This window comes from Scyliorhinus canicula, chromosome 5 (genome assembly GCF_902713615.1).
Source record: "Scyliorhinus canicula chromosome 5, sScyCan1.1, whole genome shotgun sequence".
In the NCBI taxonomy this organism is placed as follows: domain Eukaryota; kingdom Metazoa; phylum Chordata; class Chondrichthyes; order Carcharhiniformes; family Scyliorhinidae; genus Scyliorhinus; species Scyliorhinus canicula.
The window spans coordinates 173,102,796-173,116,471 of NC_052150.1; the positions used below are offsets into that span (position 1 = coordinate 173,102,796).

Consider the following 13,676-nt stretch of genomic DNA (forward strand, 5'->3'; position numbering starts at 1 on the left):
GGTTTTGATCAGACCCCATTTGGAGTAATGTGAGCAGTTTTGGGCCCCTTATCTAAGGAAGGATGTACTGGCCTTGGAAAGGATCCAGAGGAGGTTCACAAGAACTATCCCTGGAATGAAGAGCTTATCATATGCGGAGCGGTTGAGGACTCTGAGTTTGTACTCATTAGAGTTTAGAAGGATGCGGGGATCTTATTGAAACTTGCTGGATACTGAGAGGCTTAGATAGAGTGGATGTGGAGAGGGTGTTTCCACTAGTAGGAAAAACTAGAACCCGAGGATACAGCCTTAGACTGAAGGGATGATCCTTTAAAACAGATGAGGAAGAATTTATTTCGACAGAATGTGGTGAATCTGTGGAACTCTTTGCCGCAGGAGGCTGTGGAGGTCAAATCACTGAGTGTCTTTAAGACAGATAGATAGGTTCTTGATTAATAAGGGGATCAGAGGTTATGAGGAGAAGGCAGGAGAATGGGGATGAGAAGCGTATTAGCCATGACTGAATGGCGGGGCCGACTCGCTGGGCAGAATGGCCTAATTCCGCTCCTGTGTCTTATGGTCTTAAGTATAGGCTGTTTGATTTACCCTTCTTAAGAATTGAGAAATGGTCACCTGCTCAAAGACCTTTGCAAATGTTTCTAGAGAGCTGGTTGGTGAGAGGGATCTAGCAGTGATGCAGGATGTCTAGTTAGATTTTTCATTACCACCTTCTGCAGGATTTAGGTCTGCGCTGAAATCGATCATTTATTTTTGGATACTTTCAACCCCCAAGTCTGTTTACCTGCTACACTTTCACACAGCATGCCACTAAACCAAATGTCCACTGTCATTGACCAATCTGCATGTTTATTTTGGATCAAAATTTTGATTTAAGAATGTGATATTACTTAGTTTTTATTAATTGTTAAACAATTCACTAACCAAAGAGCGATATTACTTCAAAGGTGTTTTTTCTTAAAGCAGAGTGTCTTGGCCGCGTTGCATTATTCCCAAGTCAGTTGGAGTGCCATCTGAAACGGTTAATTTGCAGCAGGACAGACATGTTTGATTGTATCTGCCACAAGGAGTGGGAAATAAACGTCATCATTTTGGAAGACTAGTAGGGGGATCTTTGTTTTGAAAAAGTAGATTCCATAAGAATTACATAGACTAACTTTGTTGTGTTTCTTGGAAATCCTAAACTTTCAAACAGATCTCCTGCAAGTGGTTTACAGATTCGTTATGATCAGTCAAGTAACAGTGTCTTGGAGAACCTACCACCAGTCGCATCTAGTATAGAACAGTTATTGGAAAGACACTGGAATGAAGGGCAGCAGTTTCTTTTGGAACAGGGCAGTCCTGGAGAAGGTATGGAGAGGCTTGCACACTTGGTCACTTGGTCACTTTTCAATACCTCCATAATTTCACACTGCATAAACCTGCCTATTTTGTATTTCTGCATGGTCTTTTCCTTGCTGTCAAAGATACTTTTTTATTCTAATTACATTACTGTTGTCATAATTATCTTGCGGGTGCATCATGTTATATATACTACTAAATTTAAATAATTGAATAAGTCACATAGTTGTGGGTACCATTCTGCAACGGCATCTACGAAACACCGCCACCTCTTCATACCTCATGGGTAGTTTATATGGCAATTCTTTAACTCTTCTTCTGCGTAAGGATTTGTCAAAACATCAAGTGTCAATGTTACCAGATATCAGAGGTAACATGTTTATAACTTCCACAGATTTTTAAAATCTGTTCTTATAATGTGAGTGCCATGAATTGACTTTGAGAAGATGGTAGTCAGCTTGTGTTTTTGACTTGCAATCAATCTGATTAGATACATCCAGAGTACTACGAGGGAGGAAGTTCCAGGATTTTGATCCAGTGACAGTGAAGGATCAGTGATTATAGTTCCAACTCAGAATGGTCTGTGACTTTGAGGAAAACTTGCAGGTGCCTGTGTTCCCATGCATCTGCTGCCCTTATTCTTCTAGGTGACACAGGTTGCAGGTTTGAAAGCTGCTGCCAGACGAGCCTTGGTGAGTTGCTACACTGTATCTTGTAGATGGTCCACATTACTGATACTGTACCCATGATGGAGGAAATTGATGTTGAAGGTGATGGATGGGGTGGCGATCAAGCGTACTGCTTTTTCTTGGATGGTACTGAGCATCTTGAGAGTTGTTGGAGCTGGACAAATCCAGGCAAGTGGGGAGCACTCCATCATAATCCTGACTCGTGCCTTGTAAATGATGGGCTGTCTTTGGGCTGGCAGGAGGTGAGTTACAAGCTGCAGAATTCCAAGCCTCTGACCTGCTTTTGTAGCCACAGTATTAAATGGCTGATCCAGTTAAGTTTTTGGTTATTGGCAACCCCAGCATACTGATTTCTGGTGCATTTATGGTAATGTTGTTCAATTCCAAGGAGAGATGGTTGGATTCTTTCCTGTTGAAGATGGTCATTGCTGGCTACGTTTATGCTATGAATGATATATGCCACTTATCAGCCCAAGCGTGAAGATCTTTAAAAAAAAACTGCTTTATAGCTAAAAGGGTGAGCACACCACCATTGTTATGGATATATAATACCTCATTTGACAAGTGTTTTTTGTTTTCATCCATATGCTCCCCATAACCATGCTAGAATTATTGAATAAAAGGAGGCTATTGTAATAACCTCATTGTATCAGAACTCCGATAAAACAGGTGGAAAACAAATGTATTTAAGCATTCCTTTCATACTGTGCATATAGAGTTAAATAAGACATAACATTATGAAATAGAACAGCATAGAAGGAGGCCATTTGGCCCATAGGACCTGCGCCAGCTGTGTCAAAGAACAGTCCAGTCAAGTTGGTACCATTTTCGCAGTCTTTTCCCACGTTCCTGCATTTTTCTCTCCTATTTATCCAATTTCCTTTTGAAAGCTGTTATTAAAGCTTTTCTGCCTGCAGCCATACTAGTCTGAAAATGCCCGATCTCGTCTTATCTCAGAAGCTAAGCAGACTCAGGCCTGGTTAGTACTTGGATGGAAGACTGCCTGGGAATACCAGGTGCATCTGTCACCTTACAGATGCACTTGTCGGCTGTAGCTTGTGATATGCCGCACATGTCCCCGCTCGAGACCTGGAATGATCCAGTGGCATAAACGTTCAGGGCTACGGTAACCTTTATGGCCACCGAGAGTGAATGTCCTCCTCTTCCATGGAGTGCCAAGTCCGCAAGGACATGGCACAGGTGCCACACCGTCTCCTCGTTGAGTCAGAGCCTCCTGCAGCACATACTGTCCGTCATCTCCTTGTACGACCAACGATGTCTCTACACCTTGGGTCGTCGCCAGAAGGACCTCTGGGTCCTTCCTTTTTGGCCTGATGGGTGTGCATCAGCCCCTTGCACATGGGTGCCACCTCTAAACTGCGTCAACGCTGTGCTACCGTCTCTGACGTCTGGCCACCTGGGCTTCCACCAACACCTCGAAGGCTGCCGCTGCGGGGTCGAAAACACCATCCATCGTGCTAGCTGAAAGGAATTGGAGGAGAGAGGCCGACAATCACTTGGGCTTCCACTCCGGGATCCTCATTTTCCCCAAGCCTCCCCCACCCATTCGTGTCCCGCCTTCTCTGACTGTCATCCACCAAGCCGGATGTGCTGGAGAAGCCCGCTCTTCATACTCACCCCCAGCCATAGCAGGAGCTCCTAGACCCCAGATCCCTGCCAGGAACAGTAGGGGGTCAAAGTTTAGATACCCTCCCCTGATCCACACACTCGCCCTCTGGGCCTGTGGATATCCCCAGTGCTGGAGCACAGCTCTTGGGTGTTTGATTGTTGGCTCCCAGAAATTCAATGTTGCAAGGCAACGTCACATTAATACCACTTGTAAGCACCCTGAAATGGATTCTTTACATGGACTGCAGTTGTTAATTTGCAGTAGGTTGATTGGCTAAGACCTTATGGAGTATCTCATTGATGACTGCATGATTCCTTTACAGAGTTCATTGCTGTAAGGACTTTTGGGATGTGGTATCATGACATAGTGTTCATGTTTTTACACATGACTTTAAAGGCATAATTACAAATTTCTTCACCACCCCCCAACTCCTCCATTATCAGGCAGAAATTTGGCTGGTATTCCCAGTTCAATCCCTATCCATTTTCCATGACTTTTTCGACAATCAACCTTTTGCCCTTACCATGTATTCCTGCAGAAAGAAAGAATCCGGTTGCCATGTCTACAGGATGAAAAATTACAATATTTCTGTTCCTGTCCCACACCTTTCCCATGGCAGCTACTTCATTAAATCTTGAGCCAAGGGCAGAATGGTGGCGCAATGGTTAGCATTGCTGCCTCACAGCGCCGAGGTCCCAGGTTCGATCCCGGCTCTGGGACACTGTCCGTGTGCAGTTTGCACATTCTCCCTGTATTTGCGTGGGTTTCACCCCCACAACCCAAAAATATGCATGGTAGATTGATTGACCACTCTAAATTGCTCCTTAATCGGAATAAAATGAATTGGGTACTCTAAATTTAAAAAAAAATATCTTGAGCTAATGGAATACTTACAATGGGACATGGCAGTGTCCTCCATTACTTTTTACAGATGTCGCATTTTTTACTAATCTCTTTGAGTCTTGTATCCTCTTCATCAGCAGCACCTGCATCTTTTAGAAATATTTTTAATCTGTGACAAGGAGGGTAAGCAAATTATATAACTTTAATACAATCTATGCTTCTCCCAAATTCTTATAACCTGATACCATTGACACTTTTTCACATTCTGATTAGATATGTCAGATTGTGTTAAGGGTATGTAATAATTCCCTGATTGGATGAACTGCAGATTGATTGACTTTCCAAAACCAATTACTTTATCATGTTCCATGTCTAGTTTCATTTGGGCCTTTTTCATGGAAAGCTTCCTCAGCAGCAAGGATATCTCACTGGACACTACATCTGTACCCTTAAAGTGACTTCCTTCAGCTATCTTATAAGGAGTCGCCACTTTTCAATGACCTCAATGTGTTGTTAACTCCGAGTCTGAAACAAGGAAAACTTTCATGCTCCCTCATTGTACTTTGATCCTTGCTACTAAGTGAATCTAAATAATATTTTAACCAATCTGTTTCATACACTGTTGAGGTGCAAGCACTTTCAATTATCATAGAATTCCTACAGTGCAGAAAGAGGCCATTTGGCCCTCAAGTCTACACCGACCCTCTGAAAGAGCACCATACCTGTGCTCACTCCCCCACCCTATCCCCATAACTGTATCTAACCTGCACATCCCTGGACACTAAGGGGCAATTTCATCATTGCCAATCCATCTACCTTGCGCATCTTTGGACTATAGTCACCCAGGACTTGAATTGAACCTGGGTCCCTGGTACTGAGGCAACAATGCTAACCACTGTGACACCGTGCCACCCCATATGAAACGATAACTTGCTTCGTTGAAACTGGAGGTCAGACCTTCATCTCCCCAACTGACCTTGAAGCTTTTGCGCATGTGCACAGTTTTGCAATTCTTATGTTATTTGGGCCCAGGGTGCAGTGCTGAGAACAAAAATGGTGCAAAAACATGGGTCATGTGACTGAGAGCAGCATGCCATTGCAGTTGGTGTCCCAGGTGGGGGCCAGGGAGAGGTTGGATAGGTAGAGGGGACAGGAAAAAGTCCTAATAAAGGATTCCCAGAGAAGAACATGAACATGAAAACGTCCCAGTTCAGTTAAAAAGAGTAGAGAAAGTGTCTCCCATATAAAAGGTTGCGGGTAGAAGACTTTAAGTGAACAGGGTTCAGGAGAAGCCATCGTAATTGAAGAGGGCTTGCTAAAGATCCAAGAAGGCAACCGAAGGTTGGTGACACCATGCCACGAGCTTTTTGGGCAAGATTACCCCTTTACAGCAGTACTGTTCTGCTCAGCACAGCTGAAGAGCAGAAGTTATGCATGTGATTAGTGCGAGTGCATACTCTGGGATCAAGGGGAAAGGAATCTCTGGAGACCAGATTGAAACCCTGAGAGGTGTGCTGTCATTGATGCTGTCCAAGTTGAGCAATTCGCGGTGAGAATTCGAAGGTGCCATCTGGAGTTCCTTGTGAGAGATACAGAGTTTTAGTGAGATTAGTTGACTCGTGTTTTTTTTAATGTATTTTATTACAAACATGTATCAAAACAGGTTACAGTGAATAAACACCCCAGAAACATACTTCGCACCATCAACTATACAGTCTGTACAACTTTTCTCCTCTTTTCCCGCCCACACCTCTCACACTTATCTGCTAGAACTCACTCATTTTCGCCCAAGTCAGCTGCACACTGTGCACCACCTTAAACTGTATGAGGCCTATCCTTGCACAAGAGGAGGTCCTGTTTACCCGAGGCAGTGCCTCACTCCATACTCTCCAATTGTTCTCCCCTCCCAACTCCCCTTCCCATTTCTTCTTGATCTTCACCACCCGTTTGCCTCCCTGCTCCCCCTGCCACTAGTATATATCCCCAATTCTTCCCTCCCCTTCCGCATCCGGAAGCAGCAGTTGCTCCAGTAGGGTGTATCCCGGCAACCTGGGGAACCTCCTCCAGTCCTTTTGTGCAAAGTCCCTAACCTGCAGATACCTGAACTCACTCCCCCTTGGCAGCTCTACCCTCTCCCTTAGCTCCTCCAGACTGGCAAACCCTTACTCCAGATACCCTGACCAGCCCCACTTCCCTCCACCTCCTGTATACACGAGGGCAGCACGGTAGCACAAGTGGTTAGCACTGTGGCTACACAGCGTCAGGGTCTCAGGTTTGATTCCCCGCTGGGTCACTGTTTGTGCGGAGTCTGCATGTTCTCCCCGTGTCTGTGTGGTTTCCTCCGGGTGCTCCGGTTTCCTCCCACAGTCCAAAGACGGGCTGAATGGCCTCCTTCTGTATGTTCTATGTTCTATCCATCCCCTGGCTTAAACCCACAATTCTTGCACAGTGGCATTAGCACCGACATCCCTTCTACCCTAAAATGCATCCCCAACCGATTCCATATCTTCACTGTGGACGGCACCACCGGGCTCCCTGAATACCAGACCATTGGCATTGGCAATGCTGCCGTCACCATAGCCCTGAAACTGGATCCCTCACAAGATTCTCCCTTCATCCAAGCCCACTCTACCCCTTCTCCTTCCCACCACTGCCGCACCTTATCCACATTTTCCGCCCAATAATAATGAAGCATGTTCGGCAACGCCACGCCCCCTTCTCCCCCCCCCCCATGCTGCCTCTGCCTCTATAGCAGGGATCTCCGACCCTTGGTCCCTTCCCCGCCCATACAACCCCCAAAATAATCGTGCCCAATTTCCAAAAATAGTCCTTTGGTATAAAGATCGCGAGAACCTGAAAAATAAACAAGAACCTTGGCAGAATATTCATTTTCACCACTTGGACCCACTCGCCAACTTCAGCTGTAGTGTATCCCCCATGGCCTCCTCCACCAGCTTTGTTAAGTTCCACTTATGGCGCCCTATTCAGTCCCTCGCGACCTGAATCTTCAAATACCTGAACCTGTCCCTCGCTACCGTAAATGGCATCCCCCCTATATTATCACAAAAACTCCCAACCGCCAACAACCCCATGTCAAACCTCCACCTCGGCCTCCGCTCTCGTCCCAATTTAAACCGAAACTCCAGCCAGTGGGGCACATGGTCTGAGATAACTATCCCTGTATACTCTGCCCTCTCCACACCAACCAAAATCTCGTGGCTCACTACAAAATAAACAGTCCCATAAAACAGGAGGGGGGGGTGGGTGGGACCTGTGCACGGTCTACTTCATGGGCCTTATCGAGCACCCCTTCTGCTACCAGCCCCGCCAGCATCTTCGAGATGTACCTTGTGGCACTCGCACCTTCCACTCCTTCAGGCAGTCCCACTATTCACAGGTTCTGCCTTCTCGAAGTATTCTCCTGCTCCTTCACCTTTGTCCTCAACGTTTTCCAAAGGACATCTCTGAGCCCCACCTCCACTTCCAGAGCCACCACACGATTGCTGTGGTCCGAGATCACTCCTTCAGTCTCCCGAATCTGCGACTGCTGCGACTGTGACTTCAAACACTTCACCCGTTCCATCGAACTCTTCATGGGTGCCGCAGTTCCTTGGATGGCCTTCGAGCGATCCTCCCGCATTTCCTTCCTCTGTTGCCGGAATTTCTCCTTGAAAGCCATCACCTGCTCCATCTGGGGCTTTCCACCTTGCAACAACCCTTCTCCCTCTGCACTCCTTACACTGGCTGCCGCGCCAAAGGTTTCCCCCAACTCTTTGGCCAGGTCTCTCGTTGTCTCCTGCCGCATTTGATAACCAGCGGACATGCCACTCCGAGAAACTACTTCTTCGATCTTCGACTACCCACCCAATATCGGGTAAAAAGAGCTCTTTCTTGTGTCTTTGGGTTTTGGGGGTGAAACCACGCAAGCACAGGCAGAATGTGTAAACGCCACACAGACAGTGATCCAGAGCCGGGTTCAAACCTGGGGCCTCGGCCCCGTGATTTAATTTGTCTATCATCTGCCAGATCTGCTAAAAATGCCTTCTGTCCTCACCCTGCTGTTTGTAATTCCTCTGGCACTGTCATCTGCTGAACTATCTAAAAATGCTGCAATCATCGAGTCTTCCATCCTTTGTAACACCAGAAAGGCTCCTGGAAATGATCACTTCCTGTCTATTTCTGAGAACCGAATACCAGTTAAGGCCAAGAGCTTGAAATGAAAATCGCTTATTGTCACAAGGAGGCTTCAAATGAAGTTACTGTGAAAAGTCCCTAGTCGCCACATTCCGGCGCCTGTTTGGGGGAGGCTGGTGCGGGAATTGAACCGTGCTGCTGGCCTGCCTTGGTCTGCTTTAAAAGCCAGCTATTTAGCCCTGTGCTTAACCAATTTATCCATGTGTGACATATTGGCACAAGGTGGGTTGGTGCAGACTTGTGGTAACCCAGCAATTTAAATTTGGGCAGCATGGTAGCATGGTGGTTAGCATAAATGCTTCACAGCTCCAGGGTCCCAGGTTCGGTTCCCGGCTGGGTCACTGTGCGGAGTTTGCACGTCCTCCCCGTGTGTGCGTGGGTTTCCTCCGGGTGCTCCGGTTTCCTCCCACAGTCCAAAGATGTGCGGGTTAGGTGGATTGGCCATGCTAAATTGCCCGTAGTGCCCTAAAAAGTAAGGTTAAGGGGGGGTTGTTGGGTTACGGGTATAGGGTGGATACGTGGGTTTGAGTAGGGTGATCATTGCTCGGCACAACATCGAGGGCCGAAGAGCCTGTTCTGTGCTGTACTGTTCTATTCTATAAATGCACGCACTGATTAAGGAATCTCCAATCTTTTATATTGTCTGTAAAAGTCCTCTGTATATTCTTCCATAGAAAGACCATCTTTGAAAATCTATCAAAGTGAGGGCAGCATGGTGACGCAGTGGTTAGCACTGCAGTGTCAAGGCGCTGAGGTCCCAGGTTCGATCCCAGCTCTGGGTCACTGTCCTTGTGGAGTTTGCACTTTCTCCCCATGTTTGCGTGGGTTTTGCCCCCACAACACAAAGATAGGCAAGGTAGGTGGATTGGGCACGCTAAATTGCCCCTTCATTGGAAAAAATTAATTGGGTACTCTAAATTTATTTTAAAAGGGGGGAAAAAAGAAAACCTATCAAAGTCCCATCTTATAGACCATCTTTCTTGTAAATTTTATGAAGTTTAATAAAAGATCCAAAGCTTTATCAGTATCCATCTGATGGGCATCCAGTTCACAAAATGCTTTGCATCTGAATTTATTTTTGTTAGGAAGCAATAATGCCAAGCCATATCTAGTTTTTCTCTTCAGTAAGGATTTAGCTCATGTCCACATATCCATTTTTCCATTGGTCCTCAGTTTCTGATTCAAGAGAACATCAGTGGGTAATCATACCCAGATAATTTACCCTTCTTTCAGCGAAGCCATTCTTCACAAAAGGTAACTCAGATTACAATCTTCTGTCTGGTTAAAAAAAAATCAAATCTTAGTTTCCAGCCTTCATCTTTAGGCAATCATTCTCCATGTACCAGTGGCACTACTATTCAACAGAGATGCTGGCCATTGATTGGCTGGCATTTCTCAGTTAGCAGAACTTCTGCAGCAGGCAGATTCCTGTAAAGGCCGCTGTCACCAAAATTAAAGAAAAGGGCTTACAGTAACTTATGTGTACAAATTTTCAGATTTTGCCCAGTAAATGTTTAGTTCATTTCTTCCCCCTTTTTTTGACCTGGATTTGATTATTTTTTGAACTAGCAAGTTTGTAGAAATTATAAAGTAAAATCGAAAGAAGCCTAATCCCTGTAAAATAGCATTCAGTTTTGGAGAAAGAAATTAAGCGGAATTTCTATTTTAGGGATGAATATTCCAATGGATTCCAATAGCCCACAGTTACTGTATAGAATCAGAGAAGCTGCAGGACACACACATCATTTTTTCCATCAGGCTAGTGCTAGATCTTCAAATTCACTGCAATCCAATTATCCTGTTTTTCTCCTCGTATCCTTTTTCTATTTTCCCTTTTCAAATCTACATCCAATTCTAGTCTAAAAGATGTTCGAGTTTCTACTTCAATAGTCATTTTTAAAAAAAATTAGAGTACCCAATTCCTTTTTTCCAATTAAGGGGCAATTTAGTATGGGCAATCCACCTAGCCTGCACATCTTTGGGTTGTGGGGGCGAAACCCACGCAAACACAGGGAGAATGTGCAAACTCCACACGGACAGTGACCCAGAGCCGGGATCGAACCTGGGACCTCGGTACCATGGGGCAGCAGTGCTACTCGCTGCGCTACCGTGCTGCCCTCAATAGTCATTCCTTATGCATTTCATGTTTGAATAAATCTGTGAAAATCTTGTTGAAATATTTCTACTAATTTTAGCCCTCGTGACTCTTCAGATAAAGTCTATATCCTGTTGTTTTTTTTTTGCTTTTTTTTTAATTTAGAGTACCCAATTGTTTTTCCAATTAAGGGGCAATTTAGCGTGGCCAATCCACCTACCCTGCACATCTTTGGGTTGTGGGGGTGAAACCCACGCAGACACGGGGAGAATGTGCAAACTCCACAAGGACAGTGACCCAGGGCCGGGATTCGAACCCGGGTCCTCAGCGCCGTAGGCAGCAGTGCTAACCACTGTGCCACCGTGCTGCCCTATATCCTTTTGTTACCAATTTATCAATCAGTGGAAGCAATCTATCATTATTTACACTCTAAACATTAGACAATCTCAAGAACATCTACCTGTTTCAGCTAAATGAGTCTGAATTTCCAAGAAGCCTTCGCCTTTCTCTGTAGCTACAGGATAGGATTATTCATCCTGTCACCCCCAAAATGGAGGTTTCACTTTTCTTTTCTCCAAAAATGAAAATTTATAATGTGTCTTCCAATTTTGCTTTTTTAATTTCCTGCTAACTTGATTTTTATTAGTTCCTTAAATAATTCTGATTTATCCACACTGTACCCTTCCCTATACTGTGATGTCCAGAAAATAATACAAAACTCCCACAGTGAAATGAAATGAAAATGAAAATCGCTTTATTGTCACGAGTAGGCTTCAATGAAGTTACTGTGAAAAGCCCCTAGTCGCCACATTCCGGCGCCTGTCCGGGGAGGCTGGTACTGTGGACTCCTAATCAGTGTCTTTGACAAATTCAGCAGCATCACTTTTGTAATCACTGCTCCTTGCATAAAACCAGGACTCTTAAGCGTAGAAAAGCAATAGTGGTAGGTGATTCAATAGTCAGGTGCACAGATAGGCGTTTCTGTGGCCGCGAAAAGGACTCCAGGATCGTAGTTTGCCTCCCTGATGCCAGGGTCCTGGATGTCTCTGAGCTGGTACAAAGCATACAAAGTGTAGAGACTGGAGATGCATAATACCAGGGTCAGGTCGGCTAAGAGGAAGGGTAGGCTGGGAGAGGGTGAACTCAGTGGGCCTGGAGGTCTGGAGTGTATCTGCTTCAATGGACGGAGTATAACAGGTAAGATAGATGAATTTAAAGCCTTGATTCACGAGCGGTATTTGGATCTGGTTGCTGTAACGGAGACTTGGTTAAAAAAGCGACTGGACTGGAAGCTAAATATTCCAAGATATAGGTGTTTTAGGCAAGACAGGGAGGAAGGTAAAAGAGGTGGGGGAGTTGCAATACTGGTTAGAGATCATATTACAGCTGCACTGTGGGTAGAACTCGGAAACAGGAAGGGGGTATTCACAATGATGGGGGTGTACTACAGGCCTCCCAACAGCCCATGGGAAGTTAAAGAACAGATATGTAAGCATATTCTGGATAGATGTAGAAATAATAGGGTTGTTGCAGTGGGAGACTTTAATTTTCCTCATATTGATTAGAAATCCTTGGGGCTAGGGATCTGGATGGTGAGGAATTTGTTAAGTGTGTCCAAGAAGGTTTTTTGGAACAATATGTGGATATTCCGACTAGAGAGGGGGCTATATTGGACCTAATACTAGGAAATGAACCCGGCCAGATCATCAAAGTTGCAGTGGGAGAACATGTGGCAAACAGTGACCACAATTCCGTAAGCTTTCGGATGCTCATAGAAAAGGACGAGTGTTGTCCCAGGGTTAAGGTGCCAAATTCGGAGAAGGCTGACTACAACCAGATTAGCAGGATTTGGAGGCTGTGTTTGGAGAGGCTGTTTGAGGGTAAATCCACATTTGGCATGTGGGAATCTTTTAAGGAGCAGTTGATGGGAGTAAGGACAGGCATGTGCCGGTAAAAAGGAAGGACAGGAAAGGCAGGATTCGGGAACCATGGATGACCAGGGAAATTGAGAACCTTGTTAAAAAGAAAAAAGATGCATACGTGAGGTATAGGCAGCTAAAAACTGATGAAGCAGTTGAGGAATACAAGGAAAATAGAAAAGAGCTCAAGCAGTGAGTTAGGAGGGCAAAAGGGGGTCACAAAATGTCCTTGGCAGACAGGATTAAGGAGAATCCCAAGGCATTTTATACGTATATTAGGAACAAGAGGGTAGCTAGAGAAAGAGTTGGTCCACTCGAGGACAAAGGGGGGAAATGATGTGTGGAACCAGAGGAAGTAGGTGAGGTCCTTAATGAGTATTTTGCATCGGTATTCACAAAGGAGAGGGACACATTGATTGGTGGTGTCTCAGAGGGATGTGTAAACACTTTAGAACAGGTTGTTATTACGAGGGAAGAAATGTTAGGTGTGTTAAAAAGCATTAAGATAGACAAAGCCCCAGGACCAGATGGCATCCCAGATTACTGAGGGAGACGAGATGAAATCGCTGGGCCTCTAAGAGAAATCTTTGTGTCCTCGTTGGCCACAGGTGAGATCCCAGAGGATTGGAGGATAGCCAATGTTGTACCGTTATTTAAGAAGGGTTGCAAGGATAATCTGGATGATTATAGGCCAGTGAGCTTGACGTCAGTGATAGTGAAATTGTTGGAAAAGATTCTCAGAGATAGGATCTATGCACATTTGGAAGTGAATGGACCTATGAGCGACAGACAGCATGGTTTTGTATCAGGGAGGTCATGTTTCACTAATTTAATTTAATTTTTTGAGGAGGGAAGGGATGTGGATGTTGTCTACATGGACTTTAGTAAAGCATTTTATAAGGATCCTCATGGCAGGCTGGTGCAAAAGATTAAATCATAAGGGTCAAGGGTGAACTAGCTGGATGGAT

At 45.1% G+C, this 13,676-nt stretch overlaps 1 protein-coding gene and 1 pseudogene across 11 annotated transcripts in view; both read left to right on the plus strand.

The window, feature by feature from the left end:
• The window catches only part of mllt10 (MLLT10 histone lysine methyltransferase DOT1L cofactor), a 447,863-nt gene that overhangs the window by 411,784 nt on the left and 22,403 nt on the right, over window positions 1-13,676 (plus strand). For all 11 annotated transcript variants that reach the window (XM_038798090.1, XM_038798088.1, XM_038798094.1 and 8 more), the window contains one exon: window positions 1,193-1,347. In XM_038798090.1, the coding sequence (XP_038654018.1) occupies window positions 1,193-1,347 (155 nt within the window). The remainder of the gene's footprint in view (window positions 1-1,192; window positions 1,348-13,676) is intronic.
• Window positions 2,937-3,055, plus strand: LOC119966681 (annotated as a pseudogene).